The 13,098-nt window shown below is 41.7% G+C and overlaps 1 protein-coding gene across 1 annotated transcript in view; it reads right to left on the bottom strand.

Moving 5' to 3' along the window:
• Positions 1-407: 407 nt before the first annotated feature.
• Positions 408-13,098, bottom strand: part of LOC108942003 (fibrillin-1-like) — a 53,895-nt gene continuing 41,204 nt past the window's right edge. Inside the window, exons 50-66 of the mRNA XM_018765006.2 lie at positions 12,652-12,777; positions 11,401-11,553; positions 10,990-11,052; positions 10,758-10,883; positions 10,557-10,676; positions 10,336-10,458; positions 9,823-9,954; positions 9,255-9,380; positions 8,226-8,432; positions 7,844-7,969; positions 7,610-7,732; positions 6,763-6,879; positions 6,278-6,406; positions 4,079-4,198; positions 3,309-3,540; positions 2,813-2,996; positions 408-1,699 (exon numbers count right to left, since the gene is read on the bottom strand). Coding sequence (XP_018620522.2) covers positions 1,319-1,699; positions 2,813-2,996; positions 3,309-3,540; positions 4,079-4,198; positions 6,278-6,406; positions 6,763-6,879; positions 7,610-7,732; positions 7,844-7,969; positions 8,226-8,432; positions 9,255-9,380; positions 9,823-9,954; positions 10,336-10,458; positions 10,557-10,676; positions 10,758-10,883; positions 10,990-11,052; positions 11,401-11,553; positions 12,652-12,777 — 2,588 coding nt within the window. The 3' untranslated portion in view covers positions 408-1,318. The remainder of the gene's footprint in view (positions 1,700-2,812; positions 2,997-3,308; positions 3,541-4,078; positions 4,199-6,277; positions 6,407-6,762; positions 6,880-7,609; positions 7,733-7,843; positions 7,970-8,225; positions 8,433-9,254; positions 9,381-9,822; positions 9,955-10,335; positions 10,459-10,556; positions 10,677-10,757; positions 10,884-10,989; positions 11,053-11,400; positions 11,554-12,651; positions 12,778-13,098) is intronic.

The raw sequence follows: 13,098 nt of genomic DNA on the forward strand, positions 1-13,098 counted from the left end.
CTGGGTAGCTAGTCGTGTAGTGGTTAAAGCCTTTGGATCTAAAGGTTGCAGGTTCAAACACTGCTGTAGTACTCTTGAGCAAGGTATTTCAATGATTCTATATGTGTACATCAGAGCATTGGATTGTTTAAATATAGTTGTAATTGTAGGAACATAATGGGTTTTACTGAACCAAACAACTACCTTGTGTCACATCTTTAATACCGGTGGTTCTTGATTTACAAGGGCTGTCCCATCAACTTTATTTTCAAGTCCTCATGTTTGATCATATCTTGTAATGACAACTGCTCTTTCTACTGTATGATAACAAGCTGGCTGTGCTTTTTTTGGCTGCACCCTTTGCATTCTACACTTCCTTACACAAAAGATTTAATCTCAAACAGGTAAAGAACAACACAAAGTCACACTCCTGTTATAATCCAAAAAGGTTTTATTGTAAGGTTATGGGAACTGGACCTGTGTGTATGTGTGTCGGACAGTGAATGAAGAGACACTGGAGCAGGAAAATGGATCCCTTGATGACATCTCCAGTGGCAGCACTGAATGTTCTTATGGAGATGCGTGACCTTCAAGGCCTCAGTGCAAATACATTTGAGTCACAGGAGTCCTCAGATTGGAATACACAGTTAAACGGAAAGAGCTGATCATAAAAGCACCATAAGGAGACCCTTCCATAATGGGCGTCGCTTAGTTTTAAAAGTTTTTTGATTAAAAAAGTTGCATGATTACAGTATAAACACTCAATTTAAATGTAGCATAGATATAACATGACAAGGCATATCTGACCCAACTTTGGTTGGCTGCAAAGAAACAATCTTTTGACAGTAGAAAAGTTGCATGGCTACTGCATTAAATATTACAGTGCATTTGTAAATCTAGAATGTCATGTTGCTAGCACCAACTGATATAATACAATGCTGTTTTAATTCAGTGAAGGAAATGGAGAAGCAAAGTTATGGAAAAAATAACAGTTCCTTGAACCTGGACACATCTTCAGCCTCTGCTAAGTGGCGATGGGTCTCAGCAGCAGTGCCTTCTTATGATGAACGTGCCTCACGATGCATCATAGCATTCAACATATCACTGTACAAACCCTTATTGAGGACAGCGTTCACAATGAAGCCTGAGGAAGTGGTTGCTTCGGGAAGGATTCTCCTCAAGCCTTTTCATTTCCTTTTTGCTATCTGCCTGAAGAGCATAGTGCTGCCTTGTAAACCGATTACGCTTCATAAGAGATTATATTCATGATATGTGGACCTATCTTTGCAGTCCCTTCATTTCTTACCTGGCGAGCTAATTCCATGGTTACCAGATGCTGCTAGTGAAAAACAATCTGCACCTTCATTTTCAGCATCTCTCCTAGCTGTCCCGTGAGGTAGTCTTTGTCATGTTGGTCCTCCAGCCTCATCAGATCCATCTTGGTGTACAGCGGAATACTGCTGACTTGTAAGTAATAGGCCCCAGGAAGCGGCATCTTCTTGGTAACATGAAGGTAGCTTAATCCTTCCTTGTGGTTGATCTTGAAGAAACCCTCATCGTTCCCAAAGTCAATTGCATACCGGACATGTTTGGTGAGAGCGGACAGGGCTGGGACAAACTCCAGCAGGTGGTCTTTCCTGTTCAGGTCAGTGAGGTTGAAGTGGAACAGCATAGTGTGATCAGTGTCAATGCTGGCAAGACTGACTGACTCCTCTTCACTCTGTAAAATCCAAAACAGTTTCTGTTCCCATTACCTGTATGATAATTTAGAAGAGCCCAAAGTTGAGCTCGGCAATGAACCGAAGCTTCTAGTTCTCTGACGTGCCCGTGCGCGCACATACACGCACACACAATGTCAACAACTGCTTGTCCTGAGCAGTGTCACAGCAAACTGGAGCCTAACCTGGCAATTCAGAGCACAGGGCTGGAGGGGGAGGCCAGGACAGGATGCCAGTTTGCCCCAAGACACCACAAGCAGGACTCAAACCCCAGACCCACCACACAGCAGGCCCTGGCGAAACCCACCGCGCCACTGTACCCCCCTTACTGAAGTATGATTTAGCAATTTAGAAACTGACTGCGCTCCAGAACTTCGCATTAACAATCGCAGATGTTTGGAATTTCTTGTAGAAAATCGTGGCTAAAATTTCCTTGACCTGCACAGAACCATGCAGAGCAATATAAAACAATGAGTCCCATACATTTGCAACCCATACATTACAAATCCTCAAAGTGTCTTATTTAACAAATGTTATCAGTGTGGGTTGAATTCATTTCTGGCTTACTCTGAACATAAACTAGCCCAGTTCTGTTTTCGTTAAGACTGGATCACAGATGTGTTTATTCAGCTCTGTGATTCTTTTCTAGATTGTGGTTTTGTAGATTTTAGCAACTATCCTGTAAAGTGTTCATCTGTTCCCGGGTATTGTGTACAACTTGTGACTGCTCATTCCAGTCAAGTTTTTCCATATTTAACAGATGCTGTCAACAAAATATGTCTCACCTGTGTCTTAGCAATTGTAATTATTATTGCGTTATTGGAGTTTTTAATGTCATGCTTCCATTATGTCACCCATTCCTGCATATGTATATTTGTGTTAAATTATGTTTAATAATTCTAGTGTTTGCTTAAAGTTTTAAACAGAGAAGAATTTTAGATGTGTGTCAGTGCTAACTTATCCATATATTAACTCCATGTGTACATTAATGCATACATTCATATATTCCCATAATCCTACAAGTTTGTTTCTACTAATTTTGCTTGCACGACCATTGTTCTTTGGTTGCCGTAAGGGAAAGAGGGAACATTTTAATCTGAGAAGCATCAGGGTACCTCTGAGCTTCCCAAGGCCTCATGGTCTGTTTTATTAGCACTCCTGCGTCTCCTTCCCTTTCTGGGGTAACCGTTGATTTTGCACTCATAGCAGGCTTCAGGAGAGAGGGTGTTGTCACTGGCTTCTCCTTCCTGGGCTGATGCCAGGCTTCCACCGCTGAAGCCCAGTCCAGACACACAGTGCCTGAGTATGAACAGACATGGGGAGCATCAGGGTAGCTGCACATTAACACTGACAGCATGTTTCAATGCAAGTGTAAGTGTGGGCTGCATGCACTTGAAAATATTCATTCAGTAGATGACATCTAAAACCTATACCTCAAAGAAAATGTAGTGACAAGAGACATTGCTTTCATTGCTTTCATTTTATAAACACAGTTATAGTTTTCAGTGATGGGGGATGTTTATGAACATTAACATTTAGGAAGTTTTATAATCCAGCTTTGCCCTGGCCAGATGAAGACACTAACACGTACACAATGGCACCGATGCTCACCCTTGTCCAGCTCGATAATAGCCTGGGGGGCAGCCACAAAGGTAGCCCCCGTCAGTGTTGGAGCAGCCATAGTTGCAGGGGTTCTGAGTGGAGGAGCACTCGTTAACATCTTGGCAGCTAGCGCTAGCCTGCTGGAAGCTAAAGCCACTGGGACACAGGCAGCGGAAGCTCCCCAGAGTGTTGTGGCAGGAGGCCTCTCCACACACATTGCTGTTCTGGCACTCATTCTCATCTGCTCACAACAGGACACAGGACATCAGCAAAGGCACATTCAACTGATCCAGAAACAGTCCTTAAGCCAGGCAGATTTCTGAATAAAGTGACGAGGGAAGGGTTGCACAATCTACATCAAACTCATAAGCAACAAAGCAGCACTTTCTATAGAAGTCTAGAACTGGTCAACTCCATGATATTTTAGTTCGTCAGTTAAAATCACTGAATTCTAAGCCGGAATCTAAAAGCATTTTTAAAACGTAGTAAAACTAACACACATATTTGCTTCTATTCCAACTAAATATCATTTAATACTTAAAGTTGAAAAGTTCAAGGCGATAAAAATGTTCTGTTACTCGGAGCAAGTCTGACAACATAAAAATAAATGGAAAATCACATGCAAAATAGGCTGTTTTCTGGTATGAACAAATTATATGTGAATGAGGTACAAAGTGCAAAAAGTCTGGTTATTCACAGCTTTCATGAATAATGCAAGAAAGAGAGTGTGACCGCTGTTGACTGACTGTTGTCTCTTAGTGCTCCTTTTTAGGACTCACCCACGCACTGGTTCCACTGGTAATGCTGCAGGTAGCCGTGGGGGCAGTTGCAACGATAACCCCCAACCAGATTCTGGCAGCCATGCTGACACCGGTGGTTCCCATCACATTCATCCATGTCTGCCAGGGGGTGCAAGTGAGTCATGTTAACAGACCAAAAGTTTAAATCAGGGGTTTCCAACCTCTTTTGGCCAAGGCCACAGTCATTACTGTGAAATGGTTTTAAAGGCCACGCATGTAAAATCTGCAGTATGTAACACACTCAGTGTTAAATGTCTAAGCTGAAAAATATTTATTTCACAACGGTTTTAAATACAGTAACTGTTCCAACAAGACAATATTATTGTTTAATCATTTATTCAGTTGAATTCAATTTAATTTTACAGAGCGCTCTTCTCACGCAGTGACACAGAGGGCTTGAACACAGGCACAGGACAAAGAAACAAATACATCTGGATACATCAGCTAAAAAAACATTAAAAAAAGCAATACATCAGACAATTTATCTGCTATATCTATGGACGTATGATACTTTTCTTGTCAGATAGAATTCTTGAAATGCCCAATAATGAGAAAATGTTAAACTTTTCCTTGAAGTTAATCACATGCTGAAAATCGCCTCACTCCCAATAAAAATACTGCCGTGCACTGGCATCCTGTCCTGGAAATCAAGGTCAGTAGAATATGGAACGTCAAGCTAAGGTGGTACCAGCAGTGAAGGAAGCTTTAGGAACACTCAAGACAGGCTGCAATAACAGCATGGAGATGTTCCCAGGGCAACTGATTCAAACTGAACTTCAGAAACTTGTACTAATGAGAACTGCACATACTGTATCTTCCACTAAATGCCTGGATGAAATTCTTTGCTCTCTTTTTGAGATCTGAATTAATCAACAATCAGTTGAAATATTTGACTGAGTAATAATGGAACAACAATAATAATAAAATTGGAACCAATATGGTGAGCCATAGTCTGTTGAAATAAAGTTACTATATTAGCAAACTGCAATTTTTCCCACTCAAAACATTCTTTACAAATTTGCCATCCGACATCAGTTTCTGTTTCTGTTTCTGTTTCCTTCCAACAATTTCAGCTAGTACACAACTTCCTTTGACCAGTGATTCTGACTGGGGGGCTTGTCTTAAAACCAATTGCTGTTTCCAAAGTTTATTCATTAGTTCAGAGACCCTGTTTTCACAAAATCAGATGTGAATTCTATCTCTTTGTGTCAGGTAAGATTGGTGACTCTAAAGTCACACATAGTATGTGTGTGTGGATGTGTGTGTCAGTGACAGAAACTGTGCTTCACTGGAAGATGGATGAGTGACTCACTGTTAGTAGTGTATCAAGCATTGTAAGTCACCTTAGGTGAATGAGGTGTGGGCTCATATTACTATGTAGTGTTCATTGGAAGTCACTTTGGAGAAAATCATCTGCCAAATGAATAAATGTAAATTTTGAAAGATAATGAATATTCTGTTGCATATCTTTTAGCTTTTTTTTTTCCTAAGGAACTGAAAATGGAAGCAAATTGACTTGCTCATTTCAATTCATATCACCCATCTAGTGATGCACTTGGTCACATTATCAGTGATCTAACTCGGTGACACTGGGTGTTTTGGGTCTTTCAACATCAGACACTCTTACCCACTAAAGAAGTGCAAACGTGTCATTCCCTCATTCAAAATGTCTGACATTTGTCAGAAACGTTTCTTTTCTTGCTTGATTTGGAAGCCATTTTCAGCACTCAAATTAAAGTAAATCTGTGTTATTAAAAAAGAGTTCTGTAAAACATACAGCCATGATAAAATCAGAGAATACAAAAACAAACTGCAGTACACAGTTGCCGCTGAGGATGACTGAGCTGCAGCTGAACACAATGCTCAGACTCCAACGTAGACCTGACTGGGGACAGCAGGTCCACCATCCTCTGCCTGCTGTTGACCACTCATCCTTACTTGCAATGGCATGCCATAACTATATTACATATTATTATATATTATATAAACTCAAACTATTACTGTAAGATTCAGTTGAATTTATAGTATTTATTGAGGGTACAGTATATTCTTATAATTTACAACCATTCTTGCATGCTGCATGTTGGACATTACTGGTTTAATCAGCATAAACATGTGATCTGTATTTATCTATAAGTAGCCACAAAAGTTTACTGGATGGACGAGAGACCACCTTACCTTCACATTTCTGTCCAGTCTGGTCCAAGGAGAATCCACGTTGGCACTCGCAGTTGAAACTGCCGGGGCTGTTCTGACACACTCCGTTGGACCCGCACAGGCCTGGGTCGGTGGTGCATTCATTGTTGTCTGCCCAGAAAGAAACAAGGCTCTGAACTCCTCCTGTACTTTTGCTCCAGTCAGAGGGTCACATTTTCCCATAATCCCACAGTCATTTATCCAGTGACCGATCGGTTCTCCTGTGGCCTTTCTTGACGAAGGCCTCCCTTATGCTTCCAATACTAGAGGACAATTTTTACTCCAAAATGAAATCATAACAACTAAAGTTACACTGGACAAATGTAACTGTATCCATGGTAACAGACATTAAAGAACACATCAGCTAAATACCCTTAACTGGAAACACATTGATAACTGAATATCAGTCAAGAAACATACTGTAATTTTCAAAAGCACTAAACTATGAAACTTGTGAAAGTGCTTACCAATGCAAGCCGTGTGGTGCTGGGTGAACCCGGGCGGACACTTGCAGGTGAAGCCTCCAATGGTATTGACACACAGGAACTGACAGTTGTGTTGTTTTGTAGAACACTCATCCAGGTCTGGGTGAGCAAGAGCACACAGGAGGATCTACTATATGGCATCTGAATGGAAGGTCCCCTCTAAACCAAACACAGGCACATAGTGCTAACTCTCGCTGCAGTAAAAAAACACTGCCAGTTTCCCTCAGACACTACTTATGCACTGCCAGTTTCCCCCAGACAGTGCGTTTCTTCATAGTGAAATGCAGCGTCTGGGTAAATAAAATGTGCATTTGCCAAACGCTTGAGACGTCACCTAGGTCCAAAGCATACACTCTGACCAACAGCGAGAGGAATGAATTCCAAATAAAGTCAGTGAAACTATCTGTGCCTCCTGCAAAGCACTGCATGAAGTCCATAGTTAACTAACACTGGCAAATACAAGTCCAGGGAATCAGGGCACAGAGCCAGTGGATTGCTGGCCTTATTTGATGCTTTACAATTCTATGTGCTTTTAACCACTTTGCTTAAAAGTGCTATATCAAGAACCTTCCTTGAATATGACCATAGACCTTCAGCTAACAAGCTGGTGTCCTTAATCACCGTGGCGCACACTGACTATTATGTGTTATGTTTAAAAAGATAAATGAAAATTAATTCAGTAATAAACAAACACTAAGCGCAGACAGAAAAAGCTGTTGTCTAATCAGCTGACAGATCCATAACGTTCACTCCAGTGTCTCCATACAGACCAGGAAAACTGCTGGACAACAGATAATGTCCCTACCCCGGCTGGTGAGCAATGCGTTACCTCTACAGCTCTTGCCATCCTCCTGCAGGAGGTAACCCCTGGGGCAGGAACACAGGTAGCTCCCATCAGTGTTCTTGCAGAGGAAATTGCAGGGTTTTGGTGCCTGGGCGCACTCATCCACATCTGCAAAAGCAAGAGCAAATCTATATTCCTCTATGCCTAAATGTGGACAGTCATGTGGACAGATTGCCTGTTTATGTTTTCCAAAGTTTAGGCCAGCTGTGAATTACTTACCTATGCAGGTGGTGGCCGTGATGTCAGTAGTGTAGCCTGGCTTACACACACAAACGTAAGAGCCCAGAGAATTTACACATCGGCCATTGCGGCACAGGTTGCCCATGACACGACACTCATCAATATCTGGGAAAAAGCAAAAAAACAGTGGTTGAACATGACCTTCCATCTCACAAAAGTGCATTGTAAACTCAAGCCCATGATCTGGGTTATCAAGTGCCTCCTGCCACCTGTATTGTAACTGAAGGAAAGTTGTTTGCCAAAAAACATAAGAAAAGTTCTCTTGGGATAAATCAGCAGGTGACTGGTGGTAGATGCATAATAATATAGCAGACATTGAAAATATTTGTGTTATAACCATTATCAATGCATCTCCTCTCACCTTTTCCATCAGTGGTGTAGCCAGGCCCCAGTGGGCACAAGCGCTTGTACTGGGTGGTCCCCGGAAGAGGGCAGAGCTCGCAGTTGGGCCCCCAGCCACGGCCACCATTGCAGCAACACTCTGACTTGGTGACACTGACCCGGTTGCTTGATGTCATCTGACAAAGGGTCTGTAGCACCTCTGTGAAGCAGAAGCCTTGTCGGTTGTCTGCAGAGAGAGAAAGAAAAAGCAAAAAAGAATATTTACTAGGCACAACGTCCTTTGCTGAGAGACACTTCTGTCCATTCTGCACTAGAGGGAACAAGAATACATAAAAATTGCGAGAGAACGAAAAATATTTGCAGATTGTAAGTTTTCATTTTCTTGGAGATTTTTACTTTAATGTACTAAAAACACATGAGGGGAATAAATACAGTAACAGAAGAAAAAAGTTTTGACAGACCACTTTTACTATTGTGATTGTGTGACTTCTGACTGAAGAAGTCTGAACCAAAAAGTCTTTGCTGGCTAACATGGAAGAAGTTTCTCAGGCAACACTGACAGGGCCGAAGAAACTTCGTGAAATTCTGACGTTAGAGCGGGAGCATAGATAAATTACAAACATCTATAATTTTGTTGTATTGCACAGCAGTACAATGACAATAAAGTCTTCAATTCAATTAAATTCAAATCAATTCAATCTTCAACGCTAACTAGTAAAAGAGAGGGTCAGCACATACCTACAACTATTGCCCAAAAGTGTTGACACTATGGATGAAGTGATGAAGGCACAGTAGACCAAGTAGGGGCACTGTTGTTTTACCCCGATTGGCTACACTAAATGTTCAACTTTATAACTGAAAAAATGTACAGTTCTGTAGATGCTTACCATGAATAAAAACTTATTCTGTAGATATACAGTAGAATATACTTATTCTGTATTTTTTATACAGAAAAAAAAATTTTAAGGTGGATTTTTGAGACACTTTCTGAAAGGTGATGGAAGCACAAGGGATTTCCAAGTGTGTGTCCACACAGTGTAGTACTCACCAATACACTCAGTCTGCGTGGGGCTGGCGATGAAGCCCTGGTCACATTTGCAGCGATAGCTGCCCACCGTGTTCTCACAGCGGCCGTTCAGACATATGCCTGGCTTGGCTGCGCACTCGTTCAAGTCTGGCAGGAAAAACAAAGGTCATGGTCAAAAGTTCTGGACCAAATATGCTGGCAGCAAATGACCACATCTGAGACAGATTTTGTTTTGGAAGGTCCTTTTCTGTAAGGGCAGTTGAGATCATATTCCGTCATTTTCTGTGGTGTAACAGGGTCACTTAGCGATGTACATACGCTAATAAGAACAGCATTTTAACTGTGGCAATGTAAAAGTAATCCACTGGTGTTGTACTGGAGACTTTTTTTGGACCAAAAGGTCTTCAATAGGTCTAGCTCTCTCATGTTTTACCTTAGAACAATTATAAGATTTTAGGTATTTGTACATTTTTTCTTACAGTTTATTAATTTGTTCTGGCTTGAGTTTAAAAATGGTTACTACAGCAACATTAGCAAAGGCTTAGCCCAAAGGGAGAGTGACTACAAACAAAATGACAGCCTATCATACCCATGCAGCCTTCCCCATTGGGTTGTCTGACGTAGCCAGGGGGGCAAATGCACATATAGGTGCCTATCAGATTCTTGCAGGTCATTCCCTTGCTTTCACAGTCATCAATCCCGTCCTCACACTCATTCTGATCTGGAAGACAGAGAACAGGGTTTACATGTTGTCCTTTTTCGACAGGCCACAGAGAGTTGAGTGATGAGGAAAACTTTATGGGTGTGTAGGGGCCAAAGCCATCAATTATAAGGCAGAATTGGACACAGCCAACGCTACCCTGCAGGACTTAATCTGGTGACATGCTTAAAAGCTAGCATGGTTTATGTGTGAGATGTAAGTTATACTGTAAAAGAAAAACATTTACACTTACAAACATTACTTTACAGAAGTATCTGTTTCAAGAAACATGGGTCAACAAAGTCCATACTTTGCTTATTGTTGACAATGGAGTTCTTTTCATGAGTGTGTCCAGACTGTATTTCCCAACCTATGGTAGTGGGAATGATGGGAAGCCATTACCTCTGCACATCCTCTTGTCCTCCCGCAAGACGTAGCCTGCAGGGCATTTACACTCATAGGAGCCCACTGTGTTGACGCAGCGGAATGCACACAGCAGGGGGTTCTGTGCGCACTCGTTCACATCTGGAGTTAAGGACACCACAGACATGAGAGTGTGGCATAATGGAACATGACTCTGTTATGTTGTCCTGATGCCAATATGCAAATTTAATTTCATGTACCTTCACAGGTCATCATTGGCCCAGGTTCAAAGCCTTCATCACAGGCACACTCAAAAGCTCCAACGATATTTGTGCATGTCCCATTTCCACAGGGGTTACCCAATTCACATTCATTGGTATCTACAGAAATGAGAAGTTCCATCACAAATCCCAATCTATATTCACAACTGTCAGGATTAGGATAGGATAGTTAGCGCTCACCTTGACAGTTGTTGCCTGTATAGTCTAATCGGAAGCCAAAGGGACACTCGCAACGGAAGGAGCCATCCGTGTTGATGCACTCGCCATTATTACAAATATTGGAGCTTGACTGACACTCGTCGATGTCTGGTTAAAAAAAAGATTACTCACATGTGGCCTAAGCAAAACTGCGAACTTCAAGATAATATGGGACAACCGTTAAAAAAAAATCTAAAATCAAAATCTAACCCACCTACAAGAGAATCATCTGGACCAAGAATCTGGCCAACAGCAGGGCAGAGTAACGAAAAGCCCTCTAGAATAAAACACATTGCAAGTCTGTAAGTCACACTGCTATTTTTGGACTAGAAAATCTTTTAAATAGACCATTCTGATGACATGTACATAGTCTGACACAGTGATATGGAAATGCCTGTCTCTACACATCAAAAATTCATCTGTAACACTGGCAAAGGCTCTCTGCTTTTCATATTTCCATGTGTGAAACCAAACATTTTCAACAAATTAAATTTTCAAATGAACATCAAATTTTCCAGAGAGTTCTCTAAGCAAAAGTACTAATAGGCAGTCTTGGAGAAGTACAAGTGTGGTCATAGCCACGCAAAACAGCACTGAAGAAGAAATGGTAGAGACTTTTCCTCACTCTCTTGCATGGTAGGGCAAATCTCGCAGGGGTCACCCCAGCCTTGGCCAGGCATGGCACTGCAGCAGCACTGGGCCTTGGTAGTATTGTGGGGTTTTGGGGATAAACAGCGACCGTTCTCAAACTTGGTGTAGCAATAGTTCACACGAATGTCTGTTTGAAGAGAAGAGTGGGAATGTCAATCTCAGAACAATGCACATCTCCTTCAAAGATGCCAACACCATTTTGGACGTTTAAGCTAATTAGTTGGATATAGACAATGCAAGCAAAAGCAGTATTTGATGCTACATTTGAATCTGCAGCCTGCTGGTGGCTCTTTCAAAACTAGATTCTAATACGCATTCATTATGTCAGCTGCAGGTTCTTATAAGTTCTTGAGCTGAATTTCATCAGAAAATACTGAAAAATGTAAAAGGGTATTCATATGTTCCATAGTATGTATTAAGACCCATTATATGTTATGATATTTATATTAAATAGATGTGGCAGCTTGGTGTGTTATGTCATCTCTGAACATGGAGGAGCTTCTCTTTTTCCACCAGACAGGAATGGACAGAACATGACTGGATCAAAACCTTCTGTTTCTATGCCCGCCTCCTTGTACTTAACACCAATACTATCTTGCCAACCTCTCACAATTCATACATCTGGACGGATGTTTTTTAAACTCGGAGGGAAAATTTACATCCGAATGACATCTTCCACACCTGCGTACTTGGGAGGATTCTGTGGGTGGAGAGACTCACAGGGAAATACGGGTACACAGAAACTATACAGTAAATAATATATGGTGCACTCTTATAATATAGGAGAGACGCTCCGCCAGTCAACACACTCCCCCAGTCCCATGTTTTTAATTTTCCAAAACTGCGATACTCCCAGTTGCACTATAGAACAGCATGAGAAACAACAGTGAAATGTATACGCTTCTCCCTTACAGCTTGTTATGTCATCTGCAAATTATGGTCAAAAGGCTGCTGCATGACACAATGAACTCTGCATCAATTGCATAGGTGGGAAGAAGGAAAGCAGACACACCCTTGAGTACGGCACTGGGAAAGACACAAGGAAACACCCCTGGATACTGAAGTGGATTATATGCATGGGCAAACCGCGGGGTACTGCAGTGGGGGGAGACATACAAATATACCCCGGGTTCTGTAGTGAAGGAAACACAGTGTAGCAGGAAAAGAATCTGGACAGTATACCAAGACAGTATTCTTCCAAAACAAGTGATAAAAAGGAACTCACCCACACACCTGATCCCCGACGAAGACAGCTGGAAGCCTTCGGGACATTCGCATTTGAAACTGCCCTCCGTGTTCGTGCACGTGCCAAAGAGACAGAGGTCTGCATTCTGTGCACACTCGTCAATGTCTGCACAAATCAGCACAGGTTAACAAGTAGCACTGGTAATAAATGGAATAGAAAATAAAGGAAGCCTGTTGCCCAACTGGTGTCTACAGCCACAGTTCATGTGTAAGGCCTCTGCAGGGATCCCAGGTCATGTTTGGTTTTAGAATTACTAAAACTAGATTTTACTGTTATTTTGGAGACATGCTGTGACCTTGGTTTCTCCCATGTTGATGAGAAAAAAAAACTGCAGCATATGGGATGCATTTCTGTAGTCATTGATGTAACAGGGAATATTACTGCGGTAAAAGATTTTTGACTGAAGAAAGACTGTTTGGGGGGGAG

This window comes from Scleropages formosus, chromosome 7 (assembly GCF_900964775.1).
Source record: "Scleropages formosus chromosome 7, fSclFor1.1, whole genome shotgun sequence".
NCBI lineage: Eukaryota > Metazoa > Chordata > Actinopteri > Osteoglossiformes > Osteoglossidae > Scleropages > Scleropages formosus.